Here is an 11,732-nt window from a genome sequence, read left to right as displayed (position 1 = left end):
CATCGGAGGTGATATTTCCATGGTAGCTGATGACTGAGCCCAAGTAGCGGAACTCTTCTGTCTTCTTCAACTCTTCGTTGTCAATTATGATGGTGCCAACAGTTTGGGGGCCTCCTTCCAGGTATTCGATCTTTTTCGTGTTGAGCCGCATACCATATTCATTGAGCCGGGTCTTCCACAGTTGAGTCGTCATTTGGGTCTCTTCTCTGTCTTTGCTGGTGAGGATTACGTCATCGGCAAAGAGGAGAGACCATGGATGAGGTAACTGGAGGTTGGCCGTGATGGTGTCCATACATAGAATGAAGAGGAGGGGTGACAGAGCTGATCCTTGGTGGACCCCAACACTAACTGGGAAGGGAGATGATAGTCCAGCGGCGCATCGGGCTGAACTGGTGACGTTGTCGTAGAGGAGCTGTATCCATTTGACATACGCCTCAGGGACACCATGCGATCTTAGGGAGTGCCATATGAGGTCATGGGGGTACCCTGTCGAAAGCCTTATCAAGGTCTAGGAAGGCCATATGTACTGTCTTGTTCTTTTCCCTATTCTTCTCCAGCAGGAGGCGGGCGGCGTGTATGGCGTCAGTTGTTCCGCATCCCTCTACGAAACCACATTGGTTGGGGGTGACGTTGACAATTTCCCGAAGATGTGCATCGATGACTTTTTCGAAAATTTTCATCGTGTGACATAGTAGGCAAATAGGACGATAATTTGAGCATTCGGCTACATCCCCTTTGTTCTTCCATATGGGTATGGTAATGCTGGTCGTCCAGGCCTTCGGGACTTCCCCTGTGCTGACAATGTTGTTAAACAGTTCTGTCAGGATGGCCGTTCCTGGTTGCCCGAGAAACTTCCAGACTTTGGTTGTTTCCAGTCATGGTTCCGATATTGATTGTTCCAAAACGAAGATGGAGTCGTCTCTTTAGCCCAATCCGTCCATGAGTGGGTAGCCCTTGCTGATTTCCCATGTCGTTCCATCGAGAACGGCACGCGTCGCCTGCGGGGGACGCCCTAGCATTTCCCAAATTTTGACGTTCCATTGCTATTTGATGCGACAATTTGAAGATTCGATCGACTTGTCGCACCGCCTGACATCGAAGACCATCACCGTTGGTTGGTTATCCAGGAGGCACCGCGAGGAGGTGGTGATTGGATTTTGCCTCCCTCTCCAGGGAGGCCCTCTCCAGACTAAAAGATTAAAATTAATTTGTTTTGTCTCATTTTGAGTTTTTTTTTAAATCATAGCATGATGTGTTGCTTTTTGAGATCTTCGCTTCACTTCTTCACTTTGTCAAACAGGTTGTTTTGATTGATTTCTTGACTCAAGAAGTCTGGCAGTAGTCAGGCCTGTTTGTGGCTAGTGAAATTGACCTCAACCACAAAGATTTTTCCAAAAAATCTTTAGCCAATATTAAAATGTAATGATCTGAAACATTTTAATGCAGAAAAATGGCTAAAAATACATCAGGAAGGGGGAAAATATTCATTCATAACACTGTACCTGCTTGAATTTAGTTAGTACTACTTGTGCATCAAAATGAGATGACAAATGAAACGAACACTGTTAATCCACAACCCCATTTTTATTAGAGTTACATGTGGCAAAATTCACATTTCAGGGTTTATGTCCACTTATTGTGGCCTGTCAGTTCTGAAAACCCCCCAAAACAAAACTGTGTTCAGCAAGCATAGTGAACATTTATCAATGTAGCAATCACAATTTATTCAAAGAAACAATACAAACAATTTCAAGTGTTATATAGTATTAACTTTTCCTCTATATCAGTTCTTCTAATGTATTCCTGCCCATACTCATATACTCATAGTGTACATGACTATATTGTGGACAATGATGTAGATATCAAAACGCTGTACAAAAAACAGGATGTACAGGAAAGACACTCCATACAGCATCCAGATAAAAATTAAAAATACAAAAGAGGCACTTAAGAATATCACACAGACATACACATACTCACATATGTACATGTGGAGTATACTAGAAATCAGAATACTTGAGCCCATGTTATCATATAATTCACCTGAAAAGTTATTTTTACAATTATATCAGATACACTTGGCTGGAAAGCAATGTCAAAACCTTGTTAGCTAACATACGCATGGCCGCCTCCTACAGCAAGAACCGCCAACTAAAGAAGTTTTAAACTTCAATCTTTCTTATACTTAACATGGCTTTTAATCTATTGCTACTAGAAGCATACAAATAACTATTAAGATAACACCTATAATTAAAAAACTTAGCTTTTAGTTTAAGTTGACTGGATAGATCAATGCACACTTCCTGATGTCTAATATTTGCCTTTTATTGAAAACTAAACATGACCAAGGAAATGCTGGGGGCGATGAGTTGACATTAACCTGAAATAAATTATTCCAGATTTGTTTTTTGTTTGTTGTTTTGAGTGGCAAGCAAATTCATCTTAAAAGATTCTGGCAGAAATATCAGCAGCACTGAAAACCTAGCCCTAGAAACATTTGAACTCTCAAAAACATGGGCTGAGCTATGGTTGAAACCTAACAAGGGTGTTTAACTTCTCATTTCAGTAAGTCACATTATTGCAAGGTTAGACAGTATCGTCACTATATCATGACTATGATGCACAGCCTTTTAAAACCTACAGCACTTTTAACAGGAAGACACAGATTGTCCAAAAAGTGCAACACACACATAGACAGTATCAAAGTCTGACATAGCTTTGAATTAAAATGAAGCCAATCCGGATTTGCCTGAACCCTGCTTTTTACCTAAAGTCCACCAGATGGCGATAGCTGTGGATGCAAAAAGGCTTCCAGTGCTATAGAAGCCCGTGGAATTCAATTTTTATTTGGTCTTGACCTTTCTAAACCCTTATCTGATGAGTTTATGGGCTTAGTTACTGAATAATAAAAAGATTAAGTCTATTGTTGTAAATCTTGGTCATACAATTTTTCCAAATGGAAGATTATTTGTGGTACAAAATGCTCATTAGCTAACAAGACCCACCCGTCCTTCTCATATCCATACATTTTGGGTAACACTATGGTAGCTACATCCATCTTTTATACTGTCTATGAGAACACACTGCACACCACCAGTCTGATCACATTAACTTCAATCCATAACTTCCAGTTAAGAATGGAAGAAGGCTTTTAGGTGGCATAACACACTGTGGAGGTGTGGCAGCCAAGCTAGCTCACGGCTGTTTTTCACGTCACTAAAACTCGATATATATAGTATATTATAATATAATGTGATTACAGTAATTCCTACTTTGAAATATGATTTGTATATTTTTATTTATTCATAATTTAACCAGTTTAATTATGCCTGTTTGCTAGTACTGATACAAACACCATCTTTAGCTTGTAACTGGTGGAAATTTCCGGTAACATTGGTACTAGCATTTCTACTCTTTGCTGAAGGATTAATAATATTTTCTGAATTCTTGCCTACAAGACCAGAAAAAAATGAACTGCGACAAACCTATCTGACACACTTTGTATTTTCCCCTTATCTTTTAGACTGAAATACAATGTGCATTATTTTAATCAGTGTAGTCACTGCCATTGGATAATTGGCTTTAAGCAGCCCTGGGTTGTTATATAGCAAAATATTTATTGCACAGTTTTAGATTTCACAATTTTCTGCAGAGTTCACAGGTAATAATGTCACCTAAAGCCTTTCTTTTCTTAAGTATTTCTTAAAGATATCAGCTTACCAACACGTTTTATTTTTTGCTATATAGTTCTGTACAATTTTCAGCGGAATTGGCTACCTTTAACATGTAGAGAGTAAAATCGCAGTGCGGATACATAACTGAGCTGTGCCTAAGATTAACAACAAAGTGAAAATTTCAAGTCAGTCAAGTTAAAAAAATCTATAAGTATTGCTGACAAATTAGTCTTATTTCATATGCTTTTTACATGACATGGAAATAAGACAAATTCTTCCTGATCTCCCTTTTCACATTTGCTGTACAGACCCTGTACAAAAGGAGCTCAATCCAGGGTGTTGTTTGGTGGAGCTCCAGCTACCTATTTCAATAATCTCACCATCCCAACACCAGCAAACATTCAGCATTCCAGGCCAAAACTTTAAATAAGGCTTCTGTCAAACTTTCTCTACTAGTTTAGATAATTTTGGGATTCGGCTATCTTAGCTCAGGATACAAACCCCACCAAAAGCACAAACAAACAAAAAATAACCCAGCTTTAGATTATAATCCCAAATTCAGTTAAGATAATTCTCTTGCAATAAATAAAAGTTTATAGTCAGCCCTTAAACTAAACAGATTCTAATGATGTGTTCATTAACAGCTCAAACATCTGTACCTGTGTTTTACTGCCCTGGTTTGCATGTCCTTCCACAAAGCAAGTTTATTTCTTTACAATTTAAGTGGTTCATTTTGTTTTTTGTTTTCTGCTTTCAAAACTTTTCCCTACAAAGGAATCATCTCATTGAACTCATTCCTCTCTGCTCGAGCTCCCACCATCATCAGCGCTCCTCCCATGTTGGGACCAAGTCCCGTGCAGCCCTTGAGTCCTCCTTCAGCCAGCTCATGGCACATCGTGGCATTGTGGGAAGACACAATATTTCCACTACCTGCAGGTGTGAATATGGTGCTCTCCATCCCCCTCCTCTGTTGCTCTGGTGTTGGAGCAGGCGCCCTAATCCCACTACTTCCAGCACCCACGCTACCTCCAGCACCAGCACCACCTCCCCGCTTTTTAGTTGGTGGTCCCCAGAGGAACGCGTGGGCAGGTCTGTAGTGTTGGCGGGCATAGCAGAGCAAGCGTCGGCGGGTGGCTGGCAGGCGGATGGTGTAGACAAAGTATTCCAGGATGCTGTGCTGCATGTTGGACAGGGTGCCGTGGCACAGCGACTCCTCCAGGAAGAAGCGAACCAGCGGGGCCTTAAAGGCCTCATAGCCGAGCTCACCCAGGGACTTCAGGATGCGAGTGATCCGCAGGTAGTTGTGGTGGGACCTTCAATAAACACGGCGGTTGAGAAAGAGAATTTTGATTGATTAGAATAGTTTGAAATAGCTTTTCTGAAATAGCCATCTAGGACCTCCTCTGTAATAAGTGTCCAAAATAAGTATTTGGACACTTATTTTGAAACATAATCAAATTAACTTTAATTTCAACGGTCACTGAACTGCAAGACTGCACGTACCAATCATTTCTGTTTTTTAGAAACTTTATTTCCTCCTGGAAGTTATTCTTGTATCACCATCTTCAGACCCCATTCCTTCAGTGTCTCTTTTATAATGTTTCTGGTGTAACAGCTTTTTTCCTGCACGATTTGCACGTCCATATCCACTAGCATCAGATAACCCTGTGTTGGTATAATGTCCTCCCGATAACCATCACCTCTCTGTGGACACGGGCGGTTAAAAGTACCCATTTATTGCTCTACCTATACCACTTATCACACGTATAGGTTAAAAGATGGACAGATCACAAGCCTGTTCCACAGCTGACACACACGTCCCTACACAATCGCACATCGATGGGCAGTTTTATGGAACAACCCAACCACTGTTCATTCTGTGGTCTAGATTGAAGTAAAGGTGATGGCCTTCAATACAACCATGATGTAATGTCTGATGTCTCTGGCAATATAATTATTATTTACTGTTTGGTGTGGCTACTTGGCCCATGAGAAATCTAGAAACCAGATTCAGACATCTTTGTGCATTTTAATGGCAAGAGAATGGAAAGAAAATACACTGTTGTCAGCTTTGTTTTCCATGTGTTTAGAGCTTAACGCAACAATTAGATTCAAATGGTTTAAGGAAGGTTTGTGACTGGAGGAGATTGTGGTAATAAAAGGGAAAGTAATGCTTTCCCTTCTAAAAGGTTTTAGGTACAAGGACAAGCACACGCTTTAATGTAAACTGCAAAGTGCGGCATTCAGGTGGTCCTTTGGCAGGAGGAAACACCGTACCTTATCTCAAGCAATGAAAACATCGAAACGGGATGTGAAACAAAAAAAACAACAACAATTGTTCTTTTAAATTGCCCTTTAACCATCTGTTTGTCCATTCAAAACATCCTCTTTCACATTCAGCTGCTGTTAGAGGAGCAATTAAGTTGCAAAGGATTTAGAATGATTGCCTTGCTAAAGGACTGAAAAGCAGCTACTGGCAACTATGCGATAACTTCACACAAATTGTAGCTGCAATTTTATCCCCCCCAAGCTACTGCACAGTGCATTTAAATATATAACGTTCGCAAGTGTGTGTGTGTGTACTTACTCATTAAGGTGTTGGAAGCGCTCCTGCCAGTTCGGAGCCCGAGCAACATTGCCACTCTTATCCAGCAGCTTGACGCCGTAGAAGTCCAACATGAGGGAATAGGCTGCCAGGAATCTCCGCTTTGCTTCCCGAGTGCTTTGGAATTCCTGATGTGATTCAACACAACAAATCAGAAACAAACAGACAGGTTGTGTACAAAAACAGCTTTTCTCTTTAGGTGATCAGAAGAAGCAGAAGAGAAAGCTGTATGCAAACACTGGGTAATCGCCCGAAAACGAGTCTGAAATTTCATGAGGGACACATTTCTACCTACTTTTAATGGGAGCATGCACATGCAAACCAGCTGTGTTGTTCAAACAGATGTCTAATTTAGTCAGAGCCAAAGCTGAATGAGTATTTCCCAGAACGGTTGTTTGCTTTGTCACATTTGAGCGACTTATTTAAACGAGAGTGTATCGGCATTCTTAAAACTTCACTCGATTCAAAATTTGCTAAATTTGTGCTAAATTATTTCGGTAGTGAAATGTAAAGACTCAACCATGGGAAACACTTGTGCGATGAAAAGCCACAACTAAAGCAGTGATGCAAAACATTAGCAAAACCGTGACACTGAGCTGTGTTTTCCCCCTGCACTGAAAGCGCATTATAATGCACCTGAGCTGCCAGCGACACTCCACTAACTGTGAGCAACTCATAGTTCTTTGCAATGAAAGCATCAAAATCGGTTCACAGGTGGAAAGCTTTCAGTGTTATATGTCTGAATATAACCACATTTAAGTAAAAAAACGATCTAATATGCTAATGTAGGAAAGCAGAAGTGAAATCTAACACCAAACAACAGATATTTAGGTAGAAACTATAAAAAGAAGAGTGACCGCAGGAGCACAGCTGGAGATCAAGCACATGTCATCACAGTTTAATGACGCACAGCATTAATAAAGCGGACCATCACAGACTAGTAGAGACAGAATATGTGTACGAAACTCACTTTGATTTCGTCCTGAGTCAGTTCATGTGCGTAGAAGTTGAGCCCTTGTTCTCTTAATGGGAACAGCCTGGGGTACAGAAATGGAGTAAAAACACTGTAAAAACATACAACACAATAACTACAGGGATGTGATGGTCAAGAAATACATCTGCCTACCAAATAATGAAGATAATTACTCAGTGTAATTTCTCAGCAGGTGCTACTGTTTGCTCACTGTGCATGGTATGTAAAGGCTGTCCACCTCTTTCTTCTAGGCTAGTAAAGTGACTGCTAAAACCTTCCCACCGAATGTTAACCTGGCAACCCTACCAGAACTATGTGAATCGCTACATTCACTATATCAAACATGTAAAGGTCAGCAGCAAAAAAGGCAGCCTGCACATAGAGCCTGGAAGTTGCTGTGTATGTACATGAAGACCAAAAACACAAGTAAAATAGTACTGAATAGGAGTGTTTGCCTACTTAACAATGAAGCTAGCATGGATGTGCCAAATAACTGCAGTTCCTTCAATGGCCACATGAGGCTGGCCCCAAAAGCAAGTCGTTCCCCTTTAACACTTGTTGTGCATTGTAACACTTCCATGTTACATATCAAACATGGAAGCCATATCAAGCTAACTACAGTTGTCAAGCTTGATGTGACAATCACCGTTTAAGCCAACGGTCCCCAATCTTTTTTGCGCCACGGACCGATTTAATATCAAACAACATTTTCACGGTGGTAGTCGCGTTGTGTCGCGGATAAAGGTGTCGCGGACAAATACAACAAAATAAAATGATACGACCAAGGCAAAAACTGTGGTATTTTGTAAATATAATAATAAACGCGAATTCACTGTTTAATTGTGTAACTTTATTAGCAGTGTCCTCCTGCTAATAAAACGACTCAACAACATTGAGAGTCACGTGTCTTCTCTGCCCTTTAATGCGCTCTGGTCTCTATGGTAACGCGTAAACATTTCTTTCAAAATAAGACACACAACTACAACACAGGAAAAGACCCAGAGAAACGATAAAAGTTAACAATAAAAACTCCGAAAACCATAAATTTCACACCCGAGCCTCAACTCTCGCGGCTTGGTACCAAACAACTCACGGACTGGTACCGGTCCATGTCCCAGGGGTTTAAGCCACTAAAATCAGTTCTGAAACCTGACTGGACAGGTTAAACTAAGTGAGCGGTCATTAAAATATTCCTGTTTTTTATTGAACTTTAATCTGTAACAGGATAGAAAAAGGAAGCTTTGACATGTCATGTTACCGTGCCTTCTTGCAGGCTAAGAACAACTTGATGCACAAACACACAAGCTGCATGAATATTAAAACAAATGGAGGGAATGTCTCACCACTGAATATAGGTGTGATTGTGCTCCAGTTTGTCATAGTCGCCTCTCCACTTAGAGAGAATCTCCTCTATGTAGATACCTGAGAAGAAAGAGGAGCTAAATAGCTGCAAAATAGATCTGTATTGCATGTGTGTGCGCGTGTGTGTGTGTGTGTGTGTGTGTGTGTACGTGTGTTTAAACAGTGGATCAGTCCACTAATCTGCTGGGCTTTCCCTGTCAAACTTGACCTTTAGCCAAACAAAACTCACTAAGGCCAGCACTAACATCACTTCTCTCCAGTGTTAACAGATCTGCATGGAGAGTGCACTTTTTTCTCTGTGTGTGTGTGTGTGTGTGTGATATCTGACCATCAGGCACTAGAGGGATCTTGTTCAGGTAGAAGCGCAGGTTGCGGTACTCATTGGGCTGCCGGGACCTTCTGAAGTTCTTCACATGAACACACACAGATAAAATATATCACAAAGGGTGTCTGCATTAGTGTGAGTGTATGTGTGTGATGAAGCCTGTCTATTCTCATTGTAGGGTACACATGTGTGTGTTCATGTACCGGGTAGCTGTGCCGATATTTGTAGAGGTCCCTGGCGGCATAGAAACTCCTCTTCATCTTTGGAACAGACTCCGGGGAGTCAGTCAACTGAAAGAGGAAGAAAGAAGGAAAGACAGAAAAAAAAGACTCTTAAGAATGGAAAAAAGAAAACAGATGGTGTGTTGCCCTTAGATGCCATTTAGCTGAATTAAAAACATTTAGTTGCTTGGAACATTAATATCTATGTTTTTCTCATAAAAATGGACAATTTACATCAGCACTAATGTGAACCACCACCAACCAGACACCTCTGTCTAATCGGGGTCATTTTTTTCATAAAATTTAAAGTGAAATGTGTTTCTTTGGTCTTTCTAACCTTTAGGGCCCTGCATGGTCAGGCTCCTCAATATTTATCTGACCTGCTGAAACCACATACATCTTCTTGGGCTTTAAGGTCATTAGATCAGAGACTGCTGGTGGTACCGCGCACTCGTTTTAAAACTCGTGGTGATCGGGCCTTTCAGACTGTGGCACCACGGTTGTGGAATTCTCTCCCACTGTCTCTTCGCTGAACGGACTCCATTGATTCTTTTAAGAAACAGCTGAAGACATTTTTATTTAGAAAAGCATTTGATTAATTTCTTCTTATGCTGTTTTTATAGTTTTATTGTTTTACATTGTTTTATTTACTGTTATATTGTTTTTATATTCCCATTTTCTGTGTTGTAAAGCACTTTGTGATTTTTATCTGTGAAAAGCGCTATATAAATAAATTTTACTTACTTACTTACTTACTTCTTAGGTCATTTACTATAATCCATAAACTATCTCCCTCCTGACTTTAAAAAAAAGTCCAACTTATAAAAACAGAGCAAAACCATAAGTCTGGTTTAACTTTTAAGAAATAATCTATGAAAGATTGCTCCTGTTCGACTGTTATAACCTGCTGGTTCCTGTATTATAAAACAGTGTGAAATAGCCTAATAACAACAATCCCGTCAGCTACTCTGAACGTTATTGCACACAGTTTATGTGTCTGTAGCCTAAAAAGAATAAAACGTTTTCACTTTCTTTGTAAACCTGTAGGCAGTGTAGGGTTGGAGTTATGGTTCCTTAGATTACTTTGATAATTAACAAACATCACGTGAACAGGATGTAGCCCATAACATGTATGACAGTAGTTTACAGTAAGAAACCCAAGACTGAATCCATTTCTTCTCAAATTTGGCATGATTTTGACACCTAGCTTGCACAGTCCCACCTGGCGTGCTGATGCCTACAGTAAGATCACAGCATGGCTGTAGCATGAGGGCTGGGGGGATAAATACGCAGTATTTTAAATACTAGAATTTATTGCACTAACGCTCTCTAGCATTCAGAATTTATTAGTTATTTCTATCTTTACCGTATTTAACATTATCTGTGCTGAATCAGCACATGTACAGACACGGTTTACTCTGAAAATTACACTTGGGAGTTTGAATAGGTTATAATTTTGCGGCAGTAACCTGCTAAATGCATCTAAACTTCCACAAAAAAACAAAACAAAAAAAAACCAAACTTATTTGGTTGAGTCCATTTAAAAATAAAACATCGCAATAAAGGGCGACCTCGTCCTTATCCTGCCTGGCTGCCGTGTGTGTGGTCATTAACCTGCCTGTACACGGTCCCAGAGGAGGCTGAGCTGCTGCTGATCGTTTGTTCCCGGCAGATAATTCAGTGGTTATGTGAACTCATAACTCATATTGAAATAATGGCAGTATGGCAGAAGGATTGTCGCTATGATTTTCTCATGTGGATTTTTTTTTCCATTTTAATCTTGCTCTAAATTACGAGGAGAACCTGTCCCCTATAATTTGTCCCCGCGTAAATGTACAGCCGTTTTCCACAGCATGCGTGTACAGCACGTCTTCACGGTACATGAACTTGACGTATTTCTGAATGAAAGTTTGGTGTGAGCTGTGTCTCGGGTGCAGACATCACCGTAGCCCGGTTGTCCTTACTGTGTCCCGGCCTTTTTGCCGGTGGCCCACATGTCCCGGCTCTCCGGCGTGAAACGTACCTGCGGTGTGCTGTCTCCGGCGTGCCCCGCGGCCCTCTCGCTCTCCGCCGGGCTGACGGAGTCGGAGATGCCGCTATCATCTTCAGTCGCCGGCTCGTCGCTCTCCGAGTCCGATCCCCACGTCGAGTCACATTCCTCAATCGTGCTCGGCTCCTTGAAACGCCAGCTGCCCACCAGGTTTCCCATCTAAAAAACATGCAATAACCGCCTTCTTCTTCTTCTTTTTAATTATCGCTTTTTTTTAAAAAAAAAAAAAGGTATAAATACTACATAATTTTGCACCCAGCCTCGTTTTTCGGTTTGCAGAGCGGTGGGTTTGCACTGCGCTCAGTGCGGAGCTTTTAAATGGCAGAAAAGGGGGATTTCCACACTGGAAGGATGATGCGTGTTTCTGTATGAGAGGCCATTAGTGCCGCAGAGGCAAGAGGCGGTCTTACACCTGTGAATTGTATGAAACAAGGTTACAGTTGAGTAAAGCTAAGCTAGAGACTAAAACTATGAGTGGAAAACCTCCAAATAAAAAACCCCCCTAAAATAACAACAAAATAA

At 40.9% G+C, this 11,732-nt stretch overlaps 1 protein-coding gene across 1 annotated transcript; it reads right to left on the bottom strand.

Moving 5' to 3' along the window:
* Window positions 1-1,563: 1,563 nt before the first annotated feature.
* ogfrl1 (opioid growth factor receptor-like 1) lies at window positions 1,564-11,504 on the bottom strand. Its single transcript, XM_004554614.4, has 7 exons — window positions 11,184-11,504; window positions 9,143-9,229; window positions 8,943-9,021; window positions 8,596-8,674; window positions 7,250-7,316; window positions 6,262-6,407; window positions 1,564-4,987 (listed from the first exon to the last, which is right to left on the bottom strand). The coding sequence occupies exons 1-7, from the start codon at window positions 11,367-11,369 to the stop codon at window positions 4,441-4,443; spliced, it is 1,191 nt and encodes a 396-aa protein (XP_004554671.2). The 5' UTR covers window positions 11,370-11,504; the 3' UTR covers window positions 1,564-4,440.
* Between the last annotated feature and the right edge of the window lie 228 nt (window positions 11,505-11,732).

The sequence above is a fragment of the Maylandia zebra genome, linkage group LG13 (genome assembly GCF_041146795.1).
Source record: "Maylandia zebra isolate NMK-2024a linkage group LG13, Mzebra_GT3a, whole genome shotgun sequence".
NCBI lineage: Eukaryota > Metazoa > Chordata > Actinopteri > Cichliformes > Cichlidae > Maylandia > Maylandia zebra.
Note: the sequence above shows the minus strand (reverse complement) of the source record. Positions and strands in the feature narration are given on the sequence as shown.